Source organism: Trichomycterus rosablanca, chromosome 8 (genome assembly GCF_030014385.1).
Source record: "Trichomycterus rosablanca isolate fTriRos1 chromosome 8, fTriRos1.hap1, whole genome shotgun sequence".
NCBI lineage: Eukaryota > Metazoa > Chordata > Actinopteri > Siluriformes > Trichomycteridae > Trichomycterus > Trichomycterus rosablanca.
In genome coordinates, this window is record NC_085995.1 from 8,048,526 (window position 1) to 8,064,446 (window position 15,921).

Here is a 15,921-nt window from a genome sequence, read left to right on the forward strand (position 1 = left end):
AAAAGTAGCACAGTTAATACAACAGCTGTAAGCTTCAATAAGCAGCAAATCATATAATATTGTTCACTGCTAAAAGCGCTATGAAGCGCTGTGCAGATTAGCTCACTTGTTAAGCAGGTAGCATTAGCATAACAGTGTTAACAGATGAGAGAGGTTTTCTCAAAATAGTGTAAAAAAATAAAGAAATGAGCTGTGTCGGCAGTTTAGAAGTTTTTTTTGTTCCGACACAGATTAAAACACTATATGGTTTATACTATATGGTTTGTCGGGCACGGTTGTTGCAAAAAAAGCAAAAGGTTAAGCAACGTTACTACCGGGGCAAAAATATTATACCGACGTTATACCAACAACACTGAAGAAAGCTGGAAGCGTAGATATATAAAGTTGTCCACTTTTCTACAACAGACCTGTGATCGAGTAGTACAATCAGTGGAGACATACCTCAGTATAATGGTATAACTGTGCACTTCATCAGTGGTGACTGAGAGACTGCAAACATTGTTTTATTTGTTAAAGGGAGAGCTAACGGTAATTGTATAATACTTAAATATGATATTAATAATAAACATCGTATATGCACCTGTTTCACGTGTACTGATTCCATCAAATATTGTGTCATTTTGTGGGGCCAAGCAAAGTTTATAGTACTCAAAACCTTCATTATATACATGGTGAAATTAAAATGTTTTTACTGTATGTACTTAAGACACTAAAATCAGCCACAGACATATAAAAAAGTCCCAGTCATACAAAAAAATAAAACATACCGCGATATACTGTGAAACTGTCAGAATCTTAAAAAATACTGTGATACAAATTTTTGGTCATACCGCCCAGCCCTAAGTGCTTGTCTGGATTATTAATAACCGTGCTGCATGGCTTCACCAACACAAATGTATCATGTACAGCAAAATATAGCCTACGTGCTGACATCTTCTAACAAGATGACTTGAAGCCCTTTGAGATGCTGTGATTAGACCCTGAGCAGGCAGTTCATGTCCAAAAGTCATGTAACTGAACTAAACCAGTTTTGCAAGGCCAAGGTCTTCAGTTATCAGAATTGTTTGGTTGCTGCTGCCACTGCTGCTGCTAACAGTGGTACACCAAGCTGAAGTGGACATTCATTTTTTCACTATTTAACACAAGTGATTTGTGGTTGCATTACTGTTTTTCTATAATAAATGAAACAATAATAAAAACCGGTGCTTTGTGTTCCCTCATGTTCTTGTTGTCTTGTATTAGATTTTGTTTGAGAATATGGAACCAGTTACTGTGACAAATATGCAGAATAAAGAAACTCAGGAAGGGAAAATATTTTTTCATGGTACTGTAGATTCATAACAACCAAACACACACACACACACACACAGACACACACAGATGTATAATGTACAGCAAAATATAGCCTCTGTGCTGACATCTTCTAACAAGCATTTTCTCCTGTTGCTGTTGTGGTCGAGGAGAGAGAAAATTTTGAAAAGCTGTAAGCCATGTTGAGCAGGATTCACTGGGTCAGGAATCTCCCCTGCGTAGCCATGGTAACGCGCCCGGCAACCAGGAGGAAGTTTTGCCTCATCCTGTTTCCTGACCGCTCATTGGTTGCAGCCGGAAAGGAAGAACAGATGAGGCGCTTTCTCTGTTGAACCAAAATTTCTGCTACTTGTGGCTTCATATATGAAAGACACTTTTATTTAATTATTTCTATATAAATGCAGCAGAGAATTCATTTGAAACTCATTATCCTATTCAAAGCAGCACCAGAATTTGTGAACAGATACTTTCTGAAGTATTTATTTCTACAGAATGTAAAACGTGAGTAAAATAGACTTTTAATTAAAAGCAGCACATTTACACAGTGAACAATTAAGCAGACTGCATAATTCATGTGTACCCAGACCGGCGTCCCACCATGCAGAATTAATGCATTAAAAACAAGTCCTCTGCAGGAGACACCATTTAAGAGAAAGGATGTCAGGGCCGCCATTAAGGTACGTCAATAAATTAGCAAAGAGGAGGAGACAATGCAGGGAGGAGGAGGCATGGGGGATGGGCTCTCTTGTCTGTGGAGAAATGAAGGACCATTAATTAAATAAATAGTGCAGTATGAAAAAAACCTGAAGTGCGAGTGCAGACGCTCTTTAATATGGTCAGAGTTCGTTACCAAAAGAAGGTTCGAGCTTTGAGGACAAAGATGTGCCTGAAAAACTTGCAGATGCCACTAAAATAGGGACGTTGCTTGACCTTCATCTACCTTCTTTCTCTCCTGCTCTCAACTCGATGACCCTAAGCCAACAACTGGCTGCTTTTCCTCCTTAAAAATACTCCAATTTATACTAATACTATATACCACTCCTGGGGTAGGTACGATTAAAGCACGTGTGCTTGTCACCACCCATCCTCAAGATGATTTCACCTTGGTTCCAGGCTCCACAAGTCTGAAAAATGACTGAATAATAAATACTAACTCAATATGAGTGAAGACGGCAACTGCAGTCAGGACTCATCATTTTGTGTTCTGCACTGAGAACAAAGGCACACGAGGACTCTTCTGTGATGACAACAGGTTTCCCAGAAGTAAATTTAACACTAAATTAGGCTAAATTATTTTTTACCATCAGTCAGATTATCCAGACATTCTCCACTTTCTATATGAAGTCTATCGCTACAACTTGGAAACATACATGTTACGATGACGTACAACTGTAACATACACCAAATACACACTTGTAAAAGGAAGCTATTGATGCAAGATGGTTACCACACATTCTGCATTGGCTGGGTGTCTTACTGGACACAACAGCATGTTCAAATTAGTAACCCTGGCACCAAATTTGTCATCAGTGGTTTATTTGTACTCATGGGGTAAAAAAGTGATTCAGAAAGCAGCTGTTCAGGGTGATAACCAACATCTCCCAGAAAAGGGAAGCTCAAGAGCGGCTTCCCCTGCTAACCATACTAATTAAACATCTAAAATTACAACAATCTATGCTTTATATGCTGACGAAAACAGCAGGAATCTCTGGAACTGCTGGAATCTTAAACTCCAGAGTCTGAATCCCAGCTGTGCTGTCAACCAGCCAGGGAGTCTACATATACACACGCTCGCTGTGTTTCTGTAGGTTAAATATGGTATTAAAGTTAAATATGGTATTAAATATGGTATTAAAGTTATACTGGTTTGAATTGGAATGATGGATCCTTGCAGATAATCCAGTTGAGTCATCATAGCGGATTATTATTTAATAATAACGCAGGGTGCTGATCCTAATATATCTGTGCAGTTTATCCAGGCTTAGGAACGGCACTGTGCGTGCACTGATGTGCCCTTCCCAGTGGCTACGTCCATGTAACGCCATGTGTATTCTGTATTTGTGAGCCCAGCCTAGTAGTCGAATCCCCGGTACTCAGTCATACAGTAAGTGCATGAATAATCTAGTGCTTGTCATTGCTGTAACGAACCGTACTTAATTACATTCATAATTGACATCAGTTTATTATGAGCCATTTCATTAGAAAAGATTATTTATTTATATAACTAACATACACCATGGTGGTGTTGGGGATTTAATTGTATCAGCAATGGCATTTCTTTCTTTATTGTTTTTTTCCCCTAATTTATTGGAATACAAGCTTTGTCCAAACATGTTCACAAACTTAAGTTCCCTCCTTACTTCATAAGTTCCATAATGTTATTTCACTTTGAGGCATGGTTTCCTAATTCCTCATTAATAATTATGATTAAATTCAGCTGATGACTTATTGGTGCCCACAAACTAGGGTTAGTTTGACTGCTCCTGTTAAGACTGAGCCCCAACCATCATACTCCAAGAGGAAAAGCCTACAGAGCTCTGGACAGATCTTAGAAAGCTGATCTTAGCTTTTCAGTAATGTCAGTTAAAGCCACTTTAGAGCCTATAATCATCCCTACAAACAAATACAAGGTCATGTCAGCAAAACAACCCAGACTGTAAGTTTATGGTTAAAGGAAACTCATTTAAATGATGAAATGTAATCAGACACCTACGAAAAACAGGTCTGCTAGAATTAGAAGCTGCTGAAACACAGGTATGACTGTTCAGAGTCAGGCAAGCGTTGCATCACAATGAACTTTCATGCAGTCAGTAAACCCTGCTCCAAAATCAGCAGCTGAGAGCTCAACTGAATGCTGTTCCTAACCCTAACCACACAGTCGTTTGTGGTCAGATGCAAGGTCAAATTAAGGTTTTGAGAAGAAACAGTGAGGCAATTAAACCCAATAACACTGTACCTACTGTCAAGCAAGGTGGTGGCTGTATGATTTAAATGAGCTGTTTTAATGCCAGTGGAACCTCTGCATCACTGAAAATAATAAAATAATAAAGGATGACGATCATTTCACAAAATTTCAGCACAACCGCAGTAAACCAACTCTGAGCTTCAATTCAACAGATCCATGATCCATGAATATGTAATAACCAAAATTGGAATGGCCTTATTTCAACCCTTTCAAGAAAATGTGGACTGTACTGAAATTAAAGTCTGAAATAAAACCCAACTACAAAGAAACCAAATCTGCCGGGTGCAGTGATTAAAGATCCAACCAGCAGTGACCAGAGCAGTGCTGGAAGCTTAGTAAAGTCTAATGAAGGCAGCTGATGGAGATGATATACAGTATGTAAACAGTAGGATCAAAACCAACAGAAAACATACAAAACACATAACCGTGCATTATGTATGTTCTTTAAAGGTGTACGTGTTGGGTACTCAGGTGGTGCAGTGGTTAAGCATGCTAGCCCACTACTGCTGAGACCAGGGGTTCAAATCTCAGCTGTGCTATCGCCAGTCAGGTGCTTGCATGTACATGATTGGCTATGCCCAAGGGGCACCCTCTCACCCTGTAGTGATACTACAGCGCTACCCAATGTGCCACCATTTACAGGCACTTGGGTGGTGCAGTGGTAAATTGTACTAGCCCATTACTACTGGAATGCAGGGTCTGAATTCTAAGCGCCGCTATTGGCCAACAGACATACAGACATGACTGGCTATGTCAAAGAGGGGGGATGGCCAAGGCCCTGAGCTGGATTGGCATCTTGTTCGGGGTGTGTTGCTGCTTTGCGCCCAGTAATTCCAGAACGCCAAACTTGCCATGACCCTAACCAGGACAAAGTGGTGGTAAAACATGACAATTAAATATAATTCTTAAAGCATAAAAACATAAAAATGGTGGGACCAAGGACAGTGGTAGCCTAGTGGGTAGAGCTGTGGGCTGTCAACTAAAAGGTTGAGAGTTTGAATCCCAACTCTACCATGCAGCCACCGTTGACCCCTTGAGCAAGGCTTCCAAAAACAAGCTGGGATATGCGGAAAAAAATAATTATGTTGTACTGTACATATATGACAAATAAAGGCGTTCTAAACCAACAACCTCTGGATCAATAGTTCAGTACCTTAACTGCTGAGCAAACACTGCTCATCGTATCATCTATATTTCCCTGTTTTACCTGCGCTACATCTCAGGCTGTGCTGTGCATGCATCGAGTGAAGTGCTTGATCAGGATTTTTGCAGCTCTCGTGGACCCGAGTCAGATGTGCACCGTTACAGCTGACACAAAAACACGATGCTTTTCAGGGCATCAGCAGAAGAGCAATGGCTACTCAGCAAAAGAGGCTGAAGGTGTTAGCAATACTATAATAAAAAGCCTCTCTGTGTGAGTGTGTGTGTCTGTGTGTGTGTGTGTGTGTGTGTGTATAAAGTCAGCTCCACTTACATGTTACAAAAATAACCAAACCAAAATACAATTTAGTACCTCAAGAGCAAACGTGGCTGTGTATCTGCGTGTCTGTGCGTGTGCGGATTACCTTGAGTGAGTCGAAGCAGGCGATGACTCGGCCGTTCTCCACGTGGCAGGTACGCGACGGGTGCGCGAATTTGCACTCGTTGTCGGAGCGCGAGCACGATCCTCTCTGGAACTCGCGGCACACCTCGAGCGTCAGCCACTTGGTGTCGCGGCCCACTGCCACGTTTACAGCCATGACGGGTGGGGTTCGCCGGGGAGAAGTTTCTGGGTCGTCTGGGAGTTGAGGGTCGAAAGGCGGCGCAGCCAAACCAAAATTAAGGTGCCACGCTGCGAAAAACAGGACTTTTTGCTTGCTGAAGAAAGGAATGGGACATGCTCGTGTGTCCGAACCGAATAGGAAGGGGTTGGGGGGGGGATGGGTCGAATCAAAATAACATCAGGGTATGCATTCCATGTGAGATGTAAAGGTGTGCGGATGTGGATGCAAGCCTTTCCGGGAGAAGGATGCTGAGGTGGGGCAGGTCACACCACCATGCTGCAATGGCTGCTTGTTGGTTTACAGACTGAGGCACTGAAACCCAAAGGGGACGTTCATCTGGACTTTTTTACTTTCAAGGTAACTCAATGCCCCCGGCCTGCAGATGCAACCTCAGGGCTTTTTTGAAGGCGATTGCAGTTCCAAAGATGAAAGCTATTTGAGAGGCTGGAGGGGTCAAGATGCACGTTCCGAAAGAAGAAACTAATCGACTGTCCTTGGATTAACAGGTCAATATGGTGAGCGAGGTGAGAACGTGGGATGGAAGGACGTCAGAGTGAAATATAGCCAGAATCAAGGCCCGGCGTACTCACGGATACACACACGCAGGCACGGTCAGCGCGAAAAAGCAGCGTGGAGGAAAGTATGCGCCAGCACGGTCCAGCTCCAGCGTCCAGCACATCCAGGCACTTGGTGGTGATGCACGTCTAGTCCTTCTACTTTACTTGCATTCTTGTCCCTCCTGCTTTTACCGTGGAACTTCCGCTCATTGTAGCTGTCCTCCGTCCTCCTCGGTTACTTTGAAGCGAAGCCTGCCGGGAAAAGGGATATTTTTATAACAGGCTAGAAGTTAAAAAAAATAGATTCACTGTTTTGAATTCACAAAATAAAAAAGCGAAGGATGAAGTGTTGGCACGATGACTTGGGTATGATGACACAGAGGGTACTAGGCATAGAAAGAGCGAGAGAAGGAAAGCGCATGGCAGGGGAGGCGTCAGCGATAGGAAAGAGCGAAAGAGCGCTAGAGGAGGCGTGCGGACGGGAGGCAAGGCAGCAATGCACAGGAAAGGGTGAGCTGTGTCTTGATTAAGAGAGAGATAGAGGCAGGGAGAGGAGGAGGAGGGGGAGAGACAGAGTGGGAGAGAAGAGAGCAGTAAAGAGAGCTACGTCACTTTACGATCGGCAGAATAATTGCCGGGACAAGGTCACACAGAACGAAAATGGCCATCTGATTTGGAACAGTGCTTGTTTACAAAGACGGCACTACCAGGAACGGCTGAACTGAAACCTAATCTGAATCTGTACACTTTTTTTTTTTAATAAAAAAAGTAAAAACAAGAAGTGAGAGAGAGGAGGAAGGGCTGGCCCTCGCAACGGCAGCTGCTTGTGGTGCAAGAGCCAATCGGCGACAGCTTTGCAAACACGCTGAGTGGAGCAGAGCCAATGAGACGCCAAAGTTTCACATCCATCCTCGTGTTGCTTTCCTCTCGGTCTCCCCTGCCTCCTCTAGTGGACACTGCCACTGCAGAATGCTGAATATATTGGACAAGTCCCAGTTGTATTCATACATAAAAATAACAGGTGGGACATGTTTGTGACACCCAGATGAATCTTAGTATTTGGAGTCTAGGTATCGTAGAGCTCCAGGATCCCTAAAACCTGGCTTCAATCCTTACATGACTGTTTTACATGTCCACACCAGGCAACGGGGATCTATTTAACCTGTCGGTAGACTCTTGAGGCTTTTCTAAATTGCCCCAAGGTGTAAGAGAGTAAGAGAATGGGTGAGTTGGTGCTTTAGTACTAGGTAACAGATTCCCTCTAAGAGGACAAATCGATTGAAACTGTCAGCTAATCGCTCCCCCAGAGCATGAGTTTTATTATGTTATTCCATCATTTCATTTCAAGGTCAAGGAGGGTCTGGTTTCCTTTAAATCACTGGGCACAATGCAGCAACACACCCCAAACAGGACGCCAATCCGTCGCAGGGCCTCATCCATCAAGACATAACCAGTAAAGTGGAACTCGAACGCTGGATCCCAGCATTAGTGGGCTAGCAATTCACCGCTGTACCACCCAAGTGGCTAACTTAAAATCCAATTGCTTAAAATTCCCAACTTCCCAAGTTGATTCCCAGTTTCAGGATTCAATTAGCCTAAAATGGATTGAAGAATATGAGATGTCAGACATTCTAATTAAAACCAAGTGATCAACAAAACACATAGAGGAAGCAGTGGGGGAGTGTTTGTGTTCCTCTGAACCCGTGGATCATGGGGTGGGGTTGGTCTGAGGGCTTACGTCTAGTGAAGTGTGCAAACAGAGAGAATGATTAGCAAGACATCATTGAGTAATTAATATGGGTGATACAGGGAAGATCGTTATAATGCAAATCGTTGCTCTGACTGCCTTTGATGGTCCAAATTCTGTAAGCTAATTAGCTACAAACTATATGATAATGAATGTATATTTCATGCCACTAAGCTACATCACTTAGCAACATTTAGCAACAGCACACAGACATCATGTCTGCATTTACTCCTGTTTTTCACATCTTTTCAGTTTAACCCAATTTAACAGTGTCAATAGCAAAGGCGGTCTGTTACCAAAGCAAATAAAGCTTTCAACAGGCGTAATTAGCCACTCTGATGGTGGGTTTTTGTTTCGGAAACCCAAACCAGCGCTGACACTGGCATGTCTATGTGTGATTATGTCGGTCAATTGACATATCATGTATTACTTATTTGCTGATTTAAGAAGGATCTATACAGGGAAGGGGAACAACAGAACATACAGGATATGTATGTATAAATACTAAGCAACTAATCCCATCTTGGGACATTCTCACATAGATGCTAAATGGTTAATCAAGAACAAAATATAACATTTCAGAAAGGTTTCAGAAAGGTTAAATAAAGGTAAAATAATGTGTACATTCGGCCATTAAATTAGTTCACAATGTGATAATCAGGATGGTTCATGTTTACAGAACAAAGAGATAAAAATGGTTTTCGGGGAATAAAACCTAGATATTTGTACAAAGTAGAGATTTTTTCTGATACCCCCCTTTCTCCCCTTTATCTCCCAATCTGGTCATTTTCAATTCCTGATTTGGAATCCTCTTCCCATGCACACTCCCCAATCTGATCAATGAGAGCCAGATCACAGTACGCCCCCTTTGACGTGTGTCCAATCTGCAGCCGCTTTTTATCACCTACCAGTGATGGGAGCATACGGAGAGCTGCCCTAAGCTCCATATCAATATATTTTTAATTATTACCTAAAGTCTATGTTGTGTCTTTGAGAATGGACAAATAGTTGATTTGCCCACCTCAAAAGTACAAAGATCAATGGATGGTGACTACGAATGATTCTGATTCAGTCATTGATGTGGATCCCACTGAAGCAAACCCAGGTAAGGAACTCCCAGTTTACCAGAAGTAAACCTACATCAACCAAAATCAGAAAATACCAAGATATTTACCTTTTTCATGGAATCATTGAATTTTCCATAAGCAAAAAGTGTGAGAATAAAATCATAACCCATGTCAAGGAGGTTATGAACTTAATCTGCCTTTTGGGAAAAAGTCCAGGTTAAAAAGAATAAAAAAGAGAGTGTAGAGGGGCGGAAGGGCAGATAGTATCCGAGACCATGTCTCACAGTAACAGACACAGACGGGGAAGGTGGCGGGGGTTCGGCAGCGTGACTGCGCAGACAGACAGCCCAGACGGAGAGCACTGCAGTGAAGTGGGAGCGGGTGTGATGATGGGTGCGTATGACTAAAAGCAAACGAAATGACTTGCTAACAGACTCCTGAACAATGGCTTCTGCTATGCTCTGGTAAATCCACTAAGATCCCAGCAGCCCGGACCACCAGACCACCTGTTCCCTGTACAAACACATATACATCACGTCTAAAAGGGCCAATTATCTGTAGTATTTGTATGCCAGGTGAACTGTGGGTGGGTCGTGTAGCTGCAGTGCTCCTTCGTATGATGCACAGTTGTTCTTACGACTAATGCTAAGCAATGCTAAATGTGATGGACAGATCCGCCATGAAGGGGCAGTGGTATAAATAGAGCCAATGTCACGACATGAATAAGCAGACAGGAGGCTGAATAATTAATGACGTGAGGCAAACCCGGAAGATGAGGTCGAACATTAATGTTACGCTCATGACTTACCGACAAATCGTCTAAATGAGAACATATAAATGACCATCAGGACCTCAAAAACACTCAATACAATTATTAACAAAATAAAAGACAAACATGACTCTGTGACTAGTGATGTAGTCACGTTTTTAATGCTTGGACAAAGTGAGCAGACACAGAATGTTCTGTTTGAGGTTAATAATATTATTAACTCTAGGTGCAACCGCTACTCAGGTCATGGGTGTATGGTGCATTTTAGGTATGTTAATAATTAATGGGTTAATGACTAATCGATTAGCCAATGTTCGGTTAATGCTGTCAGGTAAAACATCCAATTAAAATCCGTTTCATTTAATGCCTTGTACATATTATTTACATTCGTCCTGCACCACCCACCCTGTTACTAACACTATAATGTTATTATACTGTTATACACCATTTAGGCATAACATTATGACCACTTTCCTTATATTGTGTTAATCCTCCTTTTGCTGCCCCATACGCAACAAACTGATGCACTGCGTATTCTGACACCATTCTATCAAAACCAGCATTAACTTCTTTAGCAATTTGAGCTACAGTTGCTATTCTGTTAAAGAGATAATCAGTGTTATTCACGTCACCTGGCAGTGGTCATAATGTTATGCCTTGTCAGTGTATCTTTTGCATACTGTATTTTATATATCTGCACATTGTACATTTGCTACATATGTCTATCTATCCATCCATCCATCCATCCATCCATCTACCTATTACCAAAAGCTGACGCTTAATTTCAATTAAAAACTAAGCTACATATTTTTCTCTTTCGTACCCAACGGGTTCAGAATAAGACTGCTGAATTCAGACTCTCCCTTACCCACCTGCAAATGTGTGAAGTGCAGCACTTCTAAGCCTAACAGAAAAACTTTTTTCTGGATTGTTCGCTCTTTACCTCCCAAGCTCGTCATTTCCCACTCATGATTGTAAATCTGCTGCCGTTTGTACAAATCTGATCAAGGAGAGCCGGATCAACAAGTGTCCAATCTGCGGCTGCTTATCATCAGCCACGCTAAGCTCCACTCGTGGAGGCGCCCGGACTGGTCCTGGAGATCACAGTGTAAATGGGAAGACACCCAGATTGTGATTGTGTGGACTGACGGCCAGGTTGGTGGCTCTGTTGGGATTGCGAGTTCTAACACTCCACAGTGGGCACAATGCAGTAACACACCCTGGGCAGGACTGCAATACTATGAGGGGCCTCGGCCACCCCCTACAGACACAGCCAGTCAATTCTGTATAAAGATATCCGATCAGCTGCTGGGGACTTAAACCCTGGATTCTAGTGGTAGTGGACTAGCATTATTTACTGTTGTTTTTTTAAGACTACAAGACTGGATATATTCTAAAATTAGCCAACTAATCGATTTATTAAAGAAATAAAATACAAGTGAAGATGTTTCATTCTGATGATTGGCAGCTCAAGGCAAAATTGAGAACAGCAAGAGAAGATTGTGTGGCGATGTGTGTGTCACTGCCGCGTGGCTGAGGGAAGGCCAGTAAATATCAACCGTCTGGAAACATTGAGAGTGTATTTACAAGGTCATTGAGCGAGAAGCAGATACACACACACACACATACACACACTTCAAATTGCAGTGACCTTCAGAAATGTAACACAATGAAAAATCTGCCCAGGCAGCATGAGAGACCTGCCATGTGACACTGTTTAGCATTCACAGGTCAGTCTTTGAAAACAAAGCTAATACAAGTGTGCCCAGTGCATGCAACTAAAATAAAGGGGAAGTCTTATATAATTATATAACATGTTATATAAAATGTCTATCCGGCTCATTGCTGTTTTGGCACAAACATCTGTCCATATGTACACATGAACTTTATACACATTAAGCCATCAATGATATCTAAAAGCTAAAGAAAAGCTCCTGTAGACTGTACAGTCTCAACAAAAATCCCACCCAAAGAGTTAACAGCCGAGCCTCAGACTCTTCATCACACTGATCAATGGCGTTATTGAATCCACACAGAATAGCTATAATGAAAGCTTACCGCACACCAGTTCACTTCCTGTAAGAGAATAAATAGACTACAGTAAGCCACATTCACATGTAACCTATTATTTTCCTGACAGTTCACCTAACCTTCTCTGTCAATCATGGACTCAGAGAGCAGAGTGAGCATTACCATGAAGCTGAATTGATTAAAAAAAAACTAATCAGAGAAGTGAAATAGTTAACAGTACACTAAGAGTAAGTGTAGAATTAGGGCTGCATAACATGCACCAACAATTGGATATTTAATCACTCGCTCAATTTCTTAACCGCTTTTCCAATTAGGGTCGGGGGGGGCGGGGGGGTCAAGGCACACAGTCACACAATGGGCACAAGGCACACAGTAACCCGCATGTACGGGTGCCAGTCCATTGCAGGGCAGACACACATACACACACCCATTCACCTATAGGACAATTCAGTGTCTCCAATGTGGGAGGAAACCAGAGCTCTCAGAGGAAACCCATGCAGACATGAGGAGAACATGCAAAATCTGCACAGAAAGGACCCGGACCGCCCTGCCTGGTGACCCAGGACCTTCTTGCTGTGAGGCGACAGTGCTACCCACTGAGCCACTGTGCCACCCCGGATATTTAATCAAATTAAGGCAAGGGTGGAGCAGCTGTCTTTTGGGACAATGAGATCTGGGTTCCAATCTCAGAGATGCTATCGGCTGGCCGGGTGTCTACACAGACATGAAGGCTGTGGGAATGGCCAAAGCTCTGTGATAGATTGGCGCCGTGTCTGAGGTATTCCTGCCTTGAGCCTCATGTTTCCTGGTGTTTACCTGACCCACAGTTAATAAAATTGATGATTTCACCTTGTAATTATTTTTTTATTTTATTTTATTAGGATTTTACCATCATGTTTTACACACTTTGGTTACATTCATGACAGAACAGGTAGTTACTCGTTACACAAGATTCATCAGTTCAAGTTTAATGTCAAACACAGTCATGGACAATTTTGTATCTCCAATTCACCTCACTTGCACATCTTTGGACTGTGGGAGAAAACCAAGCTCCTGAAAGAAACCCACACAGACAAGGGGAGAACATGCAAACTCCAAACAGGAAGGACCCAGACTGCTGCACTGAAGGAATTGATTCTCTTAGTAGCAGAACTTATGCAGCCTCATCACTTCCATCTCTTCCAGCATCTTTAATCAGCACAGCTCTGCTCCACTGTGGAAGGTTCTAACACATGACAAATGGCATCATAAAAACCAGTGCATGGAGGGATGTGTTCAGCAGCACTGCGGTCATGTGCTGTAGACAGGGGAAGCATGGGAATCAGTGGGCGAGTGTTAGGATAGGAGTGGCAATGTGCCGAAAGCTCCAACCGGAACACTTTCACGTGACCTTCATGGCTACTGCTGCACTGCATAACACACCCAAGCGCAGACTTCCTCGTATGTACAGTGCAAGCAACCCAAACCCACGTGCACGCTCCTGTAGAGAAGCAATGCTGCGCCAGCATCGAAGACATGTCGCAACTAGTAATATTAATAGTAATACTGATACAAGGTTGATAAAAATTAACATTTAAGCTTTATCACATTGTTATTGCGTTTTTGAACAGTAAGCATTTGTGTGCAGTCAAACAATACAGAAGAAACCCGAATTTGCTGTAATTCAGTATTTATTTTATTATATATGTTCAGAAACTGCTTTATCATGGTCAGGATCCTGGTGGCTTTGGAGCCTTTGCCCACACCCCTACATTGCCAGTCCATTGCAGGGCATAACATGCAAACACCTGCACCTGGAAATGTAGTGACAGAGTGACTCCCTGCACGCACACACCTTATAGATCTTGTATTTTACAGGTTAGGCTGCATTCAACAATCACACTCTTGGCACCCGTCAAAAAAAGTAAAGATGTGTATCTGGTGTGTTTGCATGTTTCTTTTTCCCTACTTCACAGGCAAATTTGCATCCTGAACCACACTCTAAAAAATGATTCAGCACATTAGTAAATTAAACGTAATATAACAAGTCAGCTCAACATAAAAAAATTAAGTTTGTTACATTTGTTAAACCTTTTAAGTTCAGGCAACTTAAAAAGACATTATTTTAGACAAACTCAAAATTTTAACCTTTTTCAACGCATTATTTTGCTTTAGTACAACATCATACCAATTTTGAGTTGAGCCAACTAAAATATCTGAGTTGCTTGAATGTATTATGTTTAAATACTGGGAAGGGGCGGAGCTTTACCCAGAAGGACTTGCGGCAGTGGTATCCAAACCTACCGTGACCGTGCAGCCCAGCATTGGGAACAGTGTGGCTACGCTGAAATATGTGTCGATGCATGCTCAATTATCTGGGTACACAAATTCACAAAGTTGAGTTCGTTTATCAGGACACAAATATGTTGTAGAGTTTGTTGTTCTCGACAAGAATTTTCTGTCCAGATGAACTGATTCAACTTTGTTGATATGCTGAGAAATGGGTTGGCATGTGTATTTGTGGTATGAATGTATATGTGTAGGTGTCTGTCCAATGAATCAGTAAAAGAGCTGATTCCTATCGCCTTCTTTTCTCGAAAACATTACAATAATATTCAGCATGTTCATATTAGCAGAACCTAATTTGTTTGGGTTTGTGGAACGAAACAATGAAATTAAAATTCAATTAAAAAGATTAATTTAGCGTGATGGTGTTAAAGATTTTCATGTTGATATTACCTAATTTAGTTAAGTTAGTTTAACAGCGAAAGGCTTGTTGCATTTACTTAAAACATTCTAGTTGAGATTACATAGAAAAATTAACTGGCCATGTATTTAGTATATGGTGAGTGGATTGGGACACAGCCACAAATGTTTCTAAACTACTTTCTTGCTTGTAGACTAGATATACGAATTGAAACACATGCTGTATAAGTTGCTAGATGCAAAAATATCAATATTTATATCAAAACATCAAATAGACTGATGTTGTAGACACAAATAAATACATTTATTAATACAAGTGCTAGATGGACAGTTTGGAATGACATTTGACAGCTGCATTACCCTCTCCATTCATTTCCATCACTGACCCGAATGACTAAAACGTCATCTCTGATTGGCTGGCGCATGATTACATCTTCATTTTCCATTAAAAGTCTAAACCTGGTGACTTTATTATACATTGCACTGGACTTGAAAACCACAATACACAAGTGTGCCATTCAGAATGACTGTGGAAAGCTACAAAAGGGCTACAAAACAGGCACTTAGGTAAGAAAAAAAACCCTGAGCCAAAAACAGGTCTCAGAGAAAAATAATAATCATTAAATAAACAAATTTTAACAGGCACATAAACACAAATTTAACATGTACATGAATGCCTCCCTTGTGTAGGCTTTATGTTACAACATTGCAACCCAGACTGTCTGGTTTGCTTCGCTGCCTCTGTTTGACTTTGATTCTGAATATTATTAATAGTGATTTACAGAACTACTGTGAACCACAGTGGGACCAGATCATACAGAGCAGACAGTCCCGCCCTTCTCATTAATTAAGTATATTTCATTTTGTGTTTTACTAAACGTTCAGAGTAAGATGCATGGTTTGTGTTGACTAGGTTGTGTTAAAAATCAAGGACAGAATGTGGGTCGCCCTACAGTACAATACAGTACTCATCCCAATCCCAGTGTGATTGTCCGTTTCCTAGTGCTCAAGCGTACTGGTAAAAGC

The 15,921-nt window shown here is 41.7% G+C and overlaps 1 protein-coding gene across 8 annotated transcripts in view; it reads right to left on the bottom strand.

Moving 5' to 3' along the window:
* Nucleotides 1-15,921, bottom strand: part of mbnl3 (muscleblind-like splicing regulator 3) — a 54,886-nt gene that overhangs the window by 26,433 nt on the left and 12,532 nt on the right. For all 8 annotated transcript variants that reach the window (XM_063000442.1, XM_063000440.1, XM_063000438.1 and 5 more), the window contains exon 2: nucleotides 5,842-6,848. In XM_063000442.1, coding sequence (XP_062856512.1) covers nucleotides 5,842-6,015 — 174 coding nt within the window. In that variant the 5' untranslated portion in view covers nucleotides 6,016-6,848. The remainder of the gene's footprint in view (nucleotides 1-5,841; nucleotides 6,849-15,921) is intronic.